We start from the raw sequence: 16177 nt of genomic DNA on the forward strand, positions 1-16177 counted from the left end.
ATGAACACAAAGGAGAAAGTCCGTTAGAAGCAGTTGGTCCTTCCTTCCTTCCTTCCTTCCTTCCTTCCTTCCTTCCTTTCCTTCCATCCATCCATCCATCCATCCATCACAGTTTCTCCAAAGTCTGGCTCGAGAATATAGGACCTACTCTTTGGGGCAGTTTTATTTTTAAATTAGCCCTAACACATCATAGTAAGTAGAAGACAGCGGTGAAGAACTGAAAATCTATGGCTGTGAATCCTTTCTGAGATTAACCACCTTTTATCAAACTCCATTTGTTGTGTTCATACTATTACAATTGTGTATCATCAAGTTGTTACTGGTTCTTAGTCTCCAGGATGATTGGTCCCTAACTTGGTCTTTCAGGCCTTTCAATGGTGCACGGATCGCCATGGTAACTGAATCTCCTCATGTTCTTGCTGCTCTTTCCTTCCACATTTCACAATAACAGTTGATTATAAAAAAGGCGGACGCAGTGGCTCAGTGGCTAAGACATTGAGCTTGTCGATCAGAAAGGTCGGCAGTTTGGCGGTTCGAATCCCTAGCACCACATAACAGAGTGAGCTCCCGTTACTTGTCCCAGCTTCTGCCTAACCTAGCAGTTCGAAAGCATGTAAAAAATGCAAGTAGAAAAATAGGGACCACTTTGGTGGGAAGATAACAGCGTTCTGTGCACCTTCGGCATTCAGTCATGCTGGCCACATGACCACGGAGAGGTCTTCAGACAGCGCTGGCTCTTTGGCTTTGTAACGGAGATGAGCACCACCCCCTAGAGCCGGAAATGACTAGCACGTATGCGTGAGGGGAACCTTTATCTTTACCTATAAACAAGGCATTTTGCTTGGCTAATCAATTACATCTGAACAGCAAAATTGATGAACTAGCCAAGAATCCTTCAAAAATATACAAGACCTCTCATTGAGTAACTTCTTTTATTGAATAACAGAACTCAGTCATATAAAGTTACAAAACTACTGAAATAAAGTCATTTTCTTGAATATGACGGGACCTATCCATCACACTAAACAAGAATAAGGTTTATTTTGTTTGAGCTGCAGTGGTGCAAACATTGAACAATTCTGGAAAGCTGGATAAAATATATAAAATAAATGCATTCAACCATTTAGGCTAATCTCTGTTCATTATTCCATTCCCCCTTTTTAAAAAATATATTTTTTAATTAATTTTCTTTTTTTACATTGTAAAACATCATGGTATCAACAACGTTCTTGGCACCTATACAGGAATTTGGTTTAAACATAATACATTATATTGTATTTGTCTACTACTAAACAATATCTTCAGCTATAATTACTACTATAAATCTTTATATAATTTACAAAATTTTATTTTACTGTCTTAAGGATTGTTTCAGTTAACATTTTTGTCTCACTTCTTGGTTCTGTTTGGTAGCCATTTACACCAGTTGTTCCAAATGGTAAAGAATTCAGTGTCGTCTTTTTCTTTCGATTTCATTGTTAGCATATTCATCTCAGCACTTTCTGTTACTTTGTGTATTATTAGTTCTTCATTGGGGGTATTTGGTGATTTCCATACCTGCGCGAAGGCTATTCTGGCAGCCGTTGTAATATGCAATACTAAGTATTTTACTTCTCTTGGTAATCTTTGATGATTCCTAAAAGGATGGATTCTGGTTTGAGCTCAATCTGATCGCCAGTGATCTCTTTTAACCAATTTTTAATTTGAATCCAGTATGTCCTGGCCTCAGGGCACATCCACCACACGTGATAAAATGTACCATCAACTTTTTTGCACTTCCAACATTTGGGACTCATGTTGGGAGTCGATTTTTGACAATCTCGTTGGTGCTAAATACCATCTATAAAACATTGTTTATGTATGTTTCCTTTGTATGCTGCAGATACCGTTAACTTGTAATTTATGTTCCTTGTAACTTGTATTTATTTTCCCCCATTCCTCTAATTCTATAGTGCATCCAAAATTCTGTGCCCATGCAATCACTGTACCTTTGATTATTTCCTCTTCCATTTTGAAATCTAATAAATATTTATATATTTTAGTTATAAGTTTTTGTTCCAGTCCCATTAATATTTTATCTAATTGGTTCTGCCCTTTGTCAAATCCAAATTCTTTTGAGTCTTTTTTATATTTATTTTGAATTTGCAAATATAGCCACCAATCGATTATAATTCCATTTTCCTTCAGTTCTTGGTTTGATTTTAATTTCCCTTGACTATCTAATAATTCTTCATAACTTACCATTTTCCATAGGTCTAATCTATTTGGATGTGTTATGGCTTCCATGGTTGACAGCCATCGTGGGATTTCCATATAGTGTTTACCTTTGATTTTTTTCCAAATTGTAATCAATGAATCTCTTATTAGGTGTTGATTGAAATAGGTATGTATATTACTTTTGTTTTCCCACAAAAATGCATGCCAACCTATCAAGAGGCCATGTCCTTCTAATGTTTAGATTCTCTTGTCTCTTAATTTGACCCAATTCTTAATCCAACTCAACACCGCTGCCTGGTAATAAAGCTCCCATTCTGGTAGTCCAAGACTGCCTCTGCTCCTATTATCTTGTAATAGTTTCATTTTAATACGTGGCCACTTGCCCAACCAGACAAACTTGGCTGTCATTTTATTCAGTTCTGTAAAAAAAGATTTCCCTAATTTAATTGGAATCATTTGGAATAGATATATTAGTTTTGGTAAAGTATTCATTTTCAACGTTGCTATTCTTCCTAATATAGACCTTTCAAAGTATTGTTGAAGCTGAAAATATTTGTATATGTTGGTATGTAGTCACTTTTGCAGATTATATTATTGAATTTTAAACAATTTTTCATAAAATTGCAACTCTTCGTGAGTTAGCGATGGCTTTACAGTCTCCAGGGATTTTTCAAAATGTTTATATTTCACAGCTGTGGCTTCCACTTCATTTTCTTGCAATGCTAGCAAAGCAGCCTAAGAGAGAATAAAATAAAACAGGAAAAACATTCATTATAAATGAAATATAATAATCGTCCTCATCAATGTATATAAATATATAGATCGTTCTCAACTTATGAACACAATTGAGCCAAACATTTCTGTTGTTAAGTAAGACATTTAGGTGATTTTTCACCCCATTTTATGACCTTTCTAGCTCCTGTCGTTAAATGAATCACTGCAGATGTTAGTGGCACAGTTGTTAAATCAATCTGGCTTCCCTGTTGACTTTGCTTCTCAGAAGGTTGCAAAAAGTGATCACATGACCCCAGGACACTGCAACCATCATAAATATGAGTCAGTTGCCAAGTGTCTGAATTTTGGTCACATGACCTCATGGATGCTACAAGGGTTGTAAAACGATCATAAGTCTCCTTTTTCAATGGTGTTGTAACTTTGAATGGTCACTAAGCAAACTGCTGTTTCCAAGGGGTTTTTTTTGTTTAACAACAACCATTGACAAATACAAACATAAAACATCAAATAAAACCGTATTTCTATTGTACAGTGTGTCAGTTGGTACATAGCTTTTGTGCACGGTATCAACAGTCTTTTCCTTCAAAATGCATTATAAAAATTCATATTATATAAATCAATTAAACATAACTTCTTATTGGGCTTTGTTTATACATTCATATCACCCTTTTCGAGGAAATCTCAACTTGACAAAACCTAATTCATAATATCATTCATTTTATTGTAATCAATTATAGCATATCATTACATTGTCATATCATTACTATAAATTGTGATATTATATTTTATTTTCCTGTTTTCTTATCTAGCCATTGATAAAATAAACCCCAAATTTTATAGTATTCTTTTATCTTCTTGCTGTTAAGTCAAGGACCATGCCTGGCAGTTACCCCAATTAAATCATGAGTCTCCAGCCAAACTTCCAAAACTTCAAAGGATTTATCGGGAGTTAACATGTCTGGCACTGCCTGGGTGTAGCCGACTCTGAGGCACATCATTCATTGTCACCCTTGACCCTGGTTTCCCCCCACTTCCTGGGCGTATCGTAATTCATATTCTCCAATGAGACACATCCACAGCCAGGAGTCATCAATCATGTTCTCCAGTTAGAATTTTGCTTGGCAGAAACTTCAGTCACCTAGTTACTATCTCTGAAAAACTATGTATGGAATGCACTTTCGATTTCCAAGCTGCCGCACTGCTCTTTCAAACTCCTTTCCCCCCTCTATTTCTGTTGTCAACTCTAAAATGACCATAGAAATCTTTTATGAGTTGACAGACTACCTGCACACACATACACACACACAAATGATTGTTAACTAGTCTTTCCCAGGGATGGTATTCTACCGGTTCAGACCGGTTCATGTGAACCGGTAGTTCCGGAGACCCTTTGGCCCCACCCACCTGTCCCTGCTCTTTCCTGTGCTTTATTTCCTGGGTTTTTAGCACAGCTGATTCGCAGTTTGCTGCACATCAGCTGTTTTACTCACTGGTGATGCAGCAGAAGAAATTGAGTTGAAAATGCGCACGCTCACCAAACCGATTGTTACATCTATTGAATTGCACCACTGGTCTGTCCCCCACTGTCAGCCTTCAAGATCTTCTACTATTGCTTTGCACCTTTTGGCTGCCATAAGTAACGGGGGGAGGAGGGGGTAAAGTCTGGGAAGCGAGCTGGAGGTGTTACATTCTAGTGTTGTAAAAATGAGGAGGGGGGGGGAGTATAAATTCCTATTTAGGTTTCTATTTCTCGCTTAGCTTTCTTTTCTCTGCGCAGCTGCAAACCTTTATCAAAATATGCCAAGGTCAACCGACAGAGGCCTCATCACCACCTGAAGATGCCCACATGATCATATTCACAACTTTTAATTGGAAGAATCCTTTGAACTATTGGGGGTGGGAACATTTCCATCGCTTTGTATATGTGATTTGCACACCTAATTTCTCAGATTCAGAATTCTACGGTTGCTACCACTTCATTTTCAGTAAAAGATATCTTTTCTCTAATCTATGGAGTCTAAGTATTTCTTTCTTGAATTTTGAATGGAGCACCACCTGACACCCACTTTCTTTAAATCTTGTCACTGAAGCATTATAAATTCAAAAGGACTTACTTCCTTACAGAGATTCTCAAGATCAGCTCCAGAGAACCTATTAGTCTGACTTGCAACATCTGCTAGGGAGACATCAGAATCTATTGGAATTCTTTCCGTGCAGATTTTCAGAACCAAAAGCCTTCCCTATTTTAAAACAGCAAGAAAGAGGCAGAGTTATTTGACTAACTCTACAAGTTGTGATGATCTACACCCTCTTAAAAGCAACACCCACCCTACCCCCCATGAGTTAAAAAAATAGCAATGCACGTGGTGTTGCTCAAGCATTTGGTTGCATGGATTAGACGTAGAATACATTGTACAAAACTATATTTTCCTTAAGGATGGTCTGTTGAAAGGATGAGAGGATCCTACATCTCAGTATGCTCAATACATTTGTTTTGTTGTGGCTTACTGTGTTATGTGCCTTTAGTCACTATATTCTATGAACTAGTGTTTATCACATCTTATTATGTCAATCTAGCCAGTATAGACTTCAATAAGTACAGTTAAATAAGCCACAGCTTAGGATGATGCCCATATCTTTCAAAGGAAAGCTGCATATATTCAGAATAGAGCTGGAGGGGACCTTGTGGTATAGAATAGAATGAGCTGGAAGGGACCTTGGAGGTCTTCTAGTCCACCCCCCTGCTCAAGCAGGAGACCCTATACCATTTCAGACAAGTGACTATCTAGTCTCTTCTTAAAAACCACCAGTGATGGAGCGCCCACGATTTCTGGAGGCAAGCAGTTCCACAGGTTAATTGTCCTGCTAGGAAGTTTCTCCTTAATTCCAGGTTGCTTCTCTCCTTGATTAGTTTCCAACCACTGTTTCTTGTCCTGCTCTCAGGTGCTTTGGAGAATAGCTTGACTTCCTCTTCTTTGTGGCAGCCCCTCAGATATTGGAAGACTGCTATCCTGTCTCCCCTAGTTCTTCTTTTCATCAAACTAGACATTCTTTTGTGGCAGCCCCTTTAAATACTGGATGTCTGAAATGAGCAAGACTACTCCAGTATGTCATTTCTCACCAAAACCAGAATATTTAGACATAATGAACTTTGATTTCAAATTCATTGACCGTTTTAGGCCATACCTTCTCATCTGGTGGTGGAACATAGAGGATCTTGTCTAAGCGTCCCGGACGTAACAAAGCATCATCCAACCGGTCTGGTCTATTTGTTGCAGCAACGACTATGACATCTCTGTTAAAAACTTCCTGAAGTTCTAACTAGTAAGTTGATAGAAAGGAGGAACTTTAAGCCATTTAGCTAAACCATCTTGTCTTTCCTTGGCCTTAGATAGCCCACCAACAGGCTTTATATGATGACCCAAAGGGACGTGGCACAAAGGCCACACAGTCACATAATCAATAAGAGTCCCTTTATTATCTCCAACTTTGCCCCCAATGTCCAGGTTTCCTTCGGCTGGAGAAAAAACTCTCCCAGGAACAGCCTTTAACTGTAGAAAATTCAGTCCAAAACAAGGTACATACAAACTGTAACTAAAAATCCAAACACCAAACTGAAATAATTAACTTGACAGGGCAGGAGAAGGAATTTCATACTTGAAAGCATGGCAAGTTGGGAAGATGCCAGGAACACAGATAAGCCACGACGATACCAGATAAATTCACATTTGCTCCCAAACAACTTTGCTGCACGCAGCTTCCCCATTTATACACTGTGTTCCCAGTTGCACTAATGAAGGGAATCAGGGCCCTTTCCTCCCCCGTAAGCCACGTTGCTCCCTTCTCCGTTCCTCCCTGCGTGCCTAGGATGAAGAGGGGAAGAGCTTGGGTCTTCCTCTGAATTCCCTCTCCCTTGTTCTACCTCTCCCCTGCTCTGTCCAGCTGGATTTTGCCCTTCCCCAGTTTCTTCCACAGCCAACGGAGCCACACTCCCCACTCCCTGTCAGCTGTTTGGCTTCGCCCTCGGAATCAGATTCCGACAGGGGCATGACACTTTATGTTTTATTTCAGTTAAGGAAACAAGAGACAAAAAAGAATTTCTCCTGTCTCATTCAACAGGGTATAATTATGTGATCTTATACAGGTAGTCCTTGACTTACAACCATAACTGAGCCCATAACTGGGCTCATTTTACAACCGTTCTTGCCAGCATTGTTAAGTAAATCACTGCAGTTGTTAAGTCAAATCTGGCTTCCCCATTGACTTTGCTCATCAGATGATCGCAAAAGGGGATCACATGACCCCAGGACACTGCAACCGTCCTAAGTACATGCCAGTTGCCAAGCACCTGAATTTTAATCATGGGGATGCCGCAAGGGCAAAAAACGGTCCTGAGTCACTTTTTTCAGTCCTGTTGTAACTTCAGTCACTAAATGAACTGTTGTAAATTGAGGACTACCTGTAAGAGAGGAATTGCAGAATCATCTTAAGTACAAAATCCAGTTAACTTTGAATCACTTGTTATTGTGTCTCTCTATATGTACCTCTTTATCACTTTCAGCTGGTTTTTGACTCTCGTTTTCCATCTCTGCTTTATTTCCTCTTCGCTCAGTTAACTTGACTCCGATGCCGTCCAACTCATTGAGAAGGACGGAAAGAACTCTCTCCTGGACGCCACACCCGGTTTTAGTTCTCGATCGGGATCCCAGGATCGCATCGATTTCATCCAGGAAAACTATTGCTGGAGTATTTGCTCTTGCTTGACGAAACACCTTGAAGGAAAAAAACAAAAACAAAGAGAAATAAATCAAGTAGCTACGCTTATTAAGTCTATCAGCTGAGCAGTGAGGTGGCCTAGAGGTGGAGCGCTCACCTCACAATCAGGAGGCTGTGAGTTTGACTCTAGGTAAGAGGCAGATATTTCTCTCTCTGGACACAATGAGAATATATCTGCTAACAAAACTGCATTGGTGACAGGAAGGGCATCTGGCCAGTAACAATCAGCTCCATTCAGTTGCCCAGACTTCACCCCGCAAGATTATGGGGTTGTAAAATGATCATGATTAAGTCTATCAGCTATGAAATAAATAACAAAAATGTATGCAGGTAGTTCTCGACTTACAATTGTTCACTTAGTGACCGTTCAAAGTTACGACGGCACTTGAAAAATTGACATGAACTTTTTTTACACTTACGATCTTCATAGCATCATGCGGTCAAAATTCAGATGCTTGACAACTGACTCATACTTACAACCATTGCTCTGTTCTAAAGTCATGCAATCCCCTTTTGCGACCTTCTGACGAGCAAAGCCAATGGGGAAGCCAGGTTCACTTAACAACCATGTTACTAACTTATCGACTGCGGTGATTCGCTTAGCAACTGTGGCAAGGAAGGTCATAAAAAGGGGCAAAACTCACTTAACAAACATCTCACTTCACAGCAGAAATGTTGGGCCCAATTGTGGTCATAAGTCAAGGACTACCTGTCCTTTCAGTCCTCATTGGAACAAAAAACTCGCACCTGAGACAAAATCTTCTCTGACTCTCCAACCAAAGGTGAGAAGAGATCAGCACCGTTCACAGCCAGAAAGGAACAATGAGAAGAGGAGGCGGCTGCCTTCACGAGCATCGTTTTGGCACAACCTGATGGTCCATAGAGAAGGATGCCCTTTGGGCGGGCCAGCCCCATCCGGACAAAGGCTTCTGGGAATTTTATTGGCCATTCGATGCTCTGCAAATCATGAAAAGAACAGAACCTTCCATGAATTTCTCAGGCTCCAAAATCCTACAAGGCAATTCACCTTCCAACTGTTTTTTGTTTTGTTTTTTGAGCAAGCCACAGCTGCCTGGAGTCACAGATCATGATCAATCATAAACCGTGTCTTTTTAGGACTGGGCTTGCACACATCCTACTGCGGCCAAGCAAGATATGTGGAATGTCTTCCCATCCTGAATTTTAGTCTGCTTTGTGAGCAGAGCAACAACTTTATTTTTAAAACAAAGTGACTTAACAATCAGTCATCGCACTAAACAATTGTTGTAACATTCCTAAGATCACAGGAACAAAATTTGGGCGTTTGGCAACCAATAGGTATTTACAAGAGTTGCGGCATCTGATCACATGATCGCCATCTGTGACCTTCCAACAAGAAAAGTCAACAGGGGGAGATGGGTTCACTTAAGGACCGCTTGATTTACTTAATGGCAAAAATTCACTTAGCAGCCAGGTTGTAAAATCAGGTGTGACTCACTCAATAACAACCTTGCTTAGCACGGAAATTGTTTTCCCAATTGTGGTGGTTAAGTTGAAGACAGGTTGGGTTTATCCAAATGCATTAAATAAGTATGGAAATCTGGTCGCCTCTTTGGAGGCCAACCAGAATGGCCTTCATGCCAGATGCTGCTCTGTAAGTCTACCTGTTTTAATTTTAATTTCACGTCTTCGAGGCCACCAATCTGATCCCATGAGACGGGCTTGAAGTCCGTTAGCCCGATTCCGCTTCGGAATGATGACGGGTGGATCTTTTTCAGCGCCTCGAGGAAATCTGACATCTCAACAGGGCAAACTGAATCCTGAAGGCAAATGCACACAGAAGTAGAAAACAAGGTGTTCTGTAATTTTTACTGTTCTGTATTCTGTACAGTGGTGGATTTGTAAGCTGTACAGAAACAGATAGATAAACTCAACAAGACGTCCATAACAAAGTACATTTCTTGGTTCATCAGGTATCCTCATAACTCACATTTGTGAGTAATTAATGACCAATCCTTTGCATATCCGTCTTATAGATAAAAGATGGTTATCTCCTAACCCATCTTGTTGCGATAGAAAGCAGCTGCCAAGAGTTTGTGAGTTCAGGCAAGAATGAGGAAAACCTCCCCCAACCCTTGGAGGGTTAAATTAGTGACCAATCGGGATTACAGATGTGGTCACGTGACATGGACTACTTTTCCCAGGATACCTTAACTACATCTACCATGATGCATTCCCTTAAGGGAACAGCTCACAATTGCTACCTAACTATCCAAATCCCATTAACTCTAAACTGTCTGGACAGCACACAAGGAAAGGTGGCTTGAGGAGATGGTAGGGCATAAAAGTGGAATATAAACCAGAATTTTTCCTTCTTGGAACTATAACAGAAAAATACAATAAAGAGAAGATCTATTTAATAATACATGTGATTATGGCAGCAAGACTAACCGTTGCCCCAAAGTGGAAAGACGAAGAAATTCCTGATGAAAATGATGTAATAAAAAAAGATATGGACTTTCCAGTATCCTGTAGAAGAGACCAGCTGTGTGCCAGAGTCGAGACAGAGAGACTGAAATCCAACACATCTGGAGATCACCAGCTGGGAGGGCCATGCTAACTCACAGCAGAACCACCCTGGTAGAAAAGAAAACAGACCACACGGAGAAAGGCGAAACAGCTTCTTACCGTGCAATTACGAAACAGGGCGTGCATGGCAGCCTCTCTGCAGAGCGAGGTGAGGTCGGCCCCAACAAAACCCGGTGTTATTTCTGCCAGTTCTAGCAAATTAATGTCGCCTGAGACAGGCATGCCAGCAGTAATCAGCTGCAGAATAGACTTCCTTTGCTTCAGGGTCGGGCTCCCAATGACGATCTAAAGCAAGGATGGAAAACACGGGCATTTTGTTAACCGTTAACACTCACAAAGGCTCGCTGAACCCAGGACAAGTAGAGCAAATTCTGAGTCAGATCTCAAAAGGACCATGAGGACAAAGGCAATATCAAAACATTATAGAATCGAATCACTCCGCTTCCTTTTGTATGGCAGTATTTTCTCAGAGACTCTTCCCATCCTGCTTACAATCTTTGTGAACTGTTGCCTTCTGGCAGAAGATACAGAACAGTTAATACTCGGACCGCACATTTTCTGAACAGTTTTTATCCCAGAACTATCATTGCACTTAACAATGAACTTAAGGCAATAGTGGGATTCCAATTTTTTTACTACCGGTTCTGTGGGCCTGGGTTGGTGGGCATGGCAGGGGAAGGATAGTGTAAAATCTCATCAGAAGCAGTATTTGCCAGTTCTCTGAACTACTCAAAATTTCTGCTACTGGTTCTCCAGAATTGGTCAGAACCCACCACTGACTTAAGGGCCATCATCAGTGTTCTGACCCAAGCATCGTTCAAATCAAATAAACACAAAGAATATATAAAAGCAAACCTTTCGAATGCATCTCTGTGAATTCTGTTCATTCACAGCACAGAGTCATCAAAACTAATTGTCTCAGATAAGAGCAAGCCCTTTCAAGGTTGTGAAAGGCTTCCAAGAACACAAGATTAATTGCAGGGAAATATCCAAAACCAAAAGTCTCTGAAAGCAAACCAGAATAGACAGGACTTCCACAAGAACTTGGAGTTGAAAGGACTTCTTTGCTTCCTGCAAAGAATCCAACCCTTGAAGGCTGGCTTTTATCCCTTAAGGGAGGGGCCATCACCTTCCAGCCTTACTCCCGAGTCGCCTGTGCTGCTGCAGCTGCTCTTTCCTTTGAGCAGTCCTGCACGCACATGCACTGGGCACAGGCTCCTCGGGGTCCTCTTCATCACTGCTGCTAGCCTCCACAAGCTCCGAAGGCAGCACTCCACTGTCTGATGGTGCTGGCTCCATCCCTGCATCACACGCAGGCCGCTCATCCGAGACCTCAGCCGTCTGCATTTGCTGCTGGCGAACTACAACAATCAGTGAGCTGTTAGACAATATTACTTGGTCTGTTGTGTGGCTGCTTGTGTGTTTTAGGGGACGGGGAATTTTGGCAGGTGGGGGTGTGTTTGGGGATTGTCATGTGTGTGCATGTGTTGGGTCTAGTTTCTGGGTATTATGTGAATTTTGTTGTATGTGTATACGGTGTAGATACATACAATGACAATAAACTATTATTATTACTTTCCTTCAGAGTTATGTTCTCCAATTTACACAATTGGCAAGCACGTCTCTGGGGATTCTCCATCATCCCGGCCATGATTGTCTCAAAGGCAACTGGAAATTTTTGGTCTTTGTCCTTGAAAACGTTTCGCTTCTCAGCCAAGAAGCTTCTTCGGTTCTTGGTTGAGAAGTGAAACGTTTTCAAGGGGGAAAAAAAAACAAGCAAGGAAAATCACCTTTGGGACAATTGGCAGCCGTGCTTTAATGCCTTTGATGCTTTTAACTACAGGCAGTCCTCAACTTACGACCATAATTGAGCCCAAAATTTCTGTTGCTAAGCGAGACAGTTAAGTGAACTTTGCTCCATTTTACAACCTTTCTTGCCACCGTTGTTAAGCGAATCACTGCAATCGTTAAGTTAGTAACACGGTTGCTGTGTCCCAGGGTCGCAATGCAACTGTCATAAACATGAGTCTGTTGCCAAGTATCTGAATTTTCATCAGGTGACCACAGAGATGCTGCAACAGCTGTAAGTATGAAAAACAGTCATAAGTCATTTTATTCAGTGTCTTTGTAACTTTGAATGGCCGCTAAGCAAATTGTAAGCTGAGGACTAGCTGCACATAAGGTAAAGGTTCCCCTTGCACATACGTGCTAGTCGTTTCTGGCTCTAGGGGGCGGTGCTCATCTCTGTTACAAAATGGAAGAGCCAGCATTGTCCAAAGACATCTCCGTAGTCATGTAGCCGGCAGGACTAAACGCCGAAGGCACACGGAACGCTGTGACCTTCCCACCAAAGTGGTCCCTATTTTTCTACTTGCATTTTTACATGCTTTCGAACTGCTAGGTTGGCAGAAGCTGGGACAAGTAACGGGAGCTCCCTCCGTTACGCAGTGCTAGGGATTCGAACCGCTGAACTGCCGACCTTTCTGATTGACAAGCTCAACGTCTAAGCCACTGAGCCACCACGTCCTTAGCCTATGGCTTTTTCTAGCCATCTCCAGGAAGCACCAACCAGTTGGCGCAAAGACTTGGAAGGCACAACTGTGAGTTACCTCCTGATCAAATCTGCCTGGTCTCCTCAAGGCAGGGTCCAGGGAATCTGGCCTGTTGGTGGCCCCTACAATGACCAGCCCATGTCCTTGGCTAAATCCATCCATCAGAGTTAGCAACTGAGCCACCAGGCGATGCTCAGGGAGATGACCGGAAGCTCCCCGCTTGGGACACAACGAATCAATCTCGTCAATGAAGAGGACGGTGGGCCCTTCGCTGGAGAGCTCTCTTGCTTGCTCAAAGACGCGTCGCAAGTTCTCCTCGCTTTCGCCAGGCCGCGAACCACAGACCACAGGGCCACTCAGGCCCACTAGACAGGCCCCAACTTCTCCAGTCACCGCCTTGACTAGTAGCGTCTTGCCAACTCCTGGCGGCCCCACCAAAAGAACCCCCTTTGGGACCGAGAGGCCTAATGTTTTGAAGCTGTTCGGGAAACGCAGGGGCAGTTCGATCATTTCTTTTAACGCCTGGCTGACTTCATCCAAGCCGGCCACCTGGATTTTCGAGCCGTCCCCCATCAAGCAGCTGTATCTCTCCAACGTCATCGTCTCTTTAATGTGGATGTCGGTTTGCGGGGTGATCAAGCCAGCTTCCTCCAGGTTGGACGGCCCCGTGGACAATATTTCGACGCACTCGACGGGGTTGCCCAGAATTGGAGGGAAAGTCACGACGTGTTGGCGCGCCACGCAGGCCTTCCTCAAAAGCTCTCGCACTACTTCCGGAAGTGCCGTTTGGGGAAGAACACGTTTTGAGGCCTGGTTTTTAAAGACAACTCGGACCGTCACACGTCTCAGCTTGGGGCAGGCCACCACGCTCAGCTGGTCCGTGCTCACGGTCTGCCTCCGTAACTGGCTTTCTCTTAATCCCCAAGTCCTGCATTTGAGGTCGAACTGCAGGTAGCCATCAGCTGAATCGTGCCTTGGCCAGGCTGTGCATAGGCAAGAACCTCCGGGCAAGGTGATTTTAATCAGAGAGCCCAGCTCAGCGCCTAGCCAGGCGAATGCAGTGGGACCAAGCCTGCACCGTTGAGTTCCCTCATCTTCTGGATCTGGTGGAAGCAGCTTTAATAAAGCCATCTTCCGAGACAGGCATGGAGCAGGCCGGAGGGCAGGTTCCTGGATAATATAAAACTGTGTTAGGAAGTAAAACAATACTCCTCTCAGACAAACTACCAAATCAGACAAACAATCCAACAGCAAACAGCCTAAAGAAGGAACCAGCAAGAACCCAGCCAGCAACACCGACAGGCAAACCGTATCTAAAAATAATAGATGTATATAAATAAATATTATTATAAATAATATGTACATAAAAATAAAGGAAACTGGACTGCCTTCTAACACTGAGGATGTTACCTAGTTGGGCCATGAAACGTCTGCAAAAAATTGTGATTATGAGCCACGGTGGCACAGTGGTTAGAGTGCAATGCTGCAAGCTACTTCTGCAGCCAGCTGCCTGCAATTTGTCAGTTCAAATCTCACCAGGCTCAAGGTTGGCTCAGCCTTCCATCCTTCCGAGGTGGGTAAATATTTTGTAAATATTTTGAGGAAAGCAGAGGGCAACCACATTCATGTTAAGTATGTATGTATGTATGGTTGGCAAGAAAGTATGTTCCAGGTATTGTCCCAGAAATAAGGCTTGGTTAGAAGGATCAACAATACAGATAGCAATAGAACTTACTCTTATATACCACTTTATAGTGCTTTACAGCCCTCTCTAAGCAGTTTAGAGTCAGCTTATTGTCCCCAACAATCTGGGTCCTCATTTTACCCACCTTGGAAGGATGGAAGGCTGAGTCAACCTTGAGCCTGGTGGGATTTGAACTGCCAAATTGTAGGAAACTGGCTGCAAAAGTAGCTTGCAGTACTGCTGTCTAACCACTGCGCCACAGAGGCTCATGATTAATATGATTTTTCAATGTGCCGAAATGGATAGGTTGACACTAGAATTGAAAGAACAAGATAAATCAGAATATTATAAAATATGGAACAAATTTTATTATTGAAGGGACAGGGAGTTCAAAAAACTGAAATAAGAATTCAAGATGAAATAGAAATGAGGTGAGAGAACTTATATCTGAGATAAGAATAAGAACTAAAATGGTACAAAGCTTAAATATATGTATATGTATGTATGTATGTGTATGTGTATGTATATGTGTGTGTGTGTGTGTGTGTGTGTGTGTGTGTGTGTATATATATATATAAAAATGTTTATATCTTTTGATCTTTTCCAGTGTAAAATGTACTGACTGAAATGTACATCAAAGAAGACCACCACATTCAATATTCTTAATGTTTATGTTCAATAAAAAAATTTAAAGAAAAAAAAGAAAGAAAAAGAATATAAGCCAGGATAGAGCAGCTTTGGGCACTTCAGCTGCAAAAATTGCATTCCCACAACAAAATGAATGTGCATAAGCGCACCAGCGTGCCTACCGTCCCTGTCCTATTGTTTCTTTTTCTTTTTCTTATATGTATCCATTTCATGTATTCATAACTATGTTTATACTTATACCTGTTACCTTATAATCGCTTGACAAAAATAAATAAATAAATAAATAAATAAATAAAATCATATACTGGAATGTGTGAATGCAGAAAACTGTCTGAAGGGAGTTAACTATCCTGGCTCAGATATCAAGGAAGTGCTGTTCTGCAAAGCCTCCACCGCCAACCGTGTAGTCCATCACAAAACCTTCCAACAAGGACACAGACGTAAATCAACTGCATGCAACACATACAAACGCACATGGTTCTCTCTCAATCAGATCACCCTTCTGATGCACTGGAACTACAATTCCCAGAGTTCCCAGCTCACATCTGAGGGAAAGCTAAGCTTAAGGAATTCAGATAAACGGGTGCCAAGAAGCAATCTAAATACTGACCTCCTCAACGCTGTAGTAGGCGAAGGGTGTAGGAGGGGGCGAGGAACCTCCTTCCGTCTTTGCAGACAGGATGGAAGGAAGGAAGGAAGGAAAGATAAAAGACAAAACGTGTTGCAGCAAAAGGACTGCTGGAGTTAAGGAAGTTATGTAATTGGCTAGTCGCCCTGCCCGTCATTGCAAACGCAATGCTTGGACCCGTCGAGTGGCTTTCGCTTGGTCCAATAGGAATAGGGCTCTGAACACTCTTACCCAAAAAGGGAGTGGTCGAGGCGGGCAGCAGAATCAGGCTGGGGATTGGCTAACGCCCTCGAATGGGCGGTACAGAATTGGAAAAAAAAAGGGGGGGGTGAGGCGGGTGCGCTTTAATAATTGAATGCAGGTGGGGCC

At 42.1% G+C, this 16177-nt stretch overlaps 1 protein-coding gene across 2 annotated transcripts; it reads right to left on the reverse strand.

Annotated features, from left to right (window-relative positions):
* Nucleotides 1-1026: 1026 nt before the first annotated feature.
* Nucleotides 1027-15951, reverse strand: AFG2B (AAA ATPase AFG2B). 2 transcript variants are annotated; one of them, XM_087941420.1, is made up of 10 exons: nt 15791-15951; nt 14678-14845; nt 12906-14018; nt 10396-10581; nt 9372-9527; nt 8476-8685; nt 7497-7724; nt 6139-6273; nt 5067-5192; nt 1027-2952 (listed from the first exon to the last, which is right to left on the reverse strand). In XM_087941420.1, the coding sequence occupies exons 3-10, from the start codon at nt 13977-13979 to the stop codon at nt 2809-2811; spliced, it is 2259 nt and encodes a 752-aa protein (XP_087797546.1). In that variant the 5' UTR covers nt 13980-14018; nt 14678-14845; nt 15791-15951; the 3' UTR covers nt 1027-2808. The 2 variants fall into 2 exon arrangements, with proteins under 2 accessions (XP_087797546.1, XP_087797545.1); XM_087941419.1 differs by lacking the exon at nt 14678-14845 and having other exon boundaries at nt 15791-15937.
* Between the last annotated feature and the right edge of the window lie 226 nt (nt 15952-16177).

The sequence above is a fragment of the Pseudonaja textilis genome, chromosome 13 (assembly GCF_049901715.1).
Source record: "Pseudonaja textilis isolate UNSWEBS1 chromosome 13, rPseTex1.2, whole genome shotgun sequence".
Lineage (NCBI taxonomy): Eukaryota > Metazoa > Chordata > Lepidosauria > Squamata > Elapidae > Pseudonaja > Pseudonaja textilis.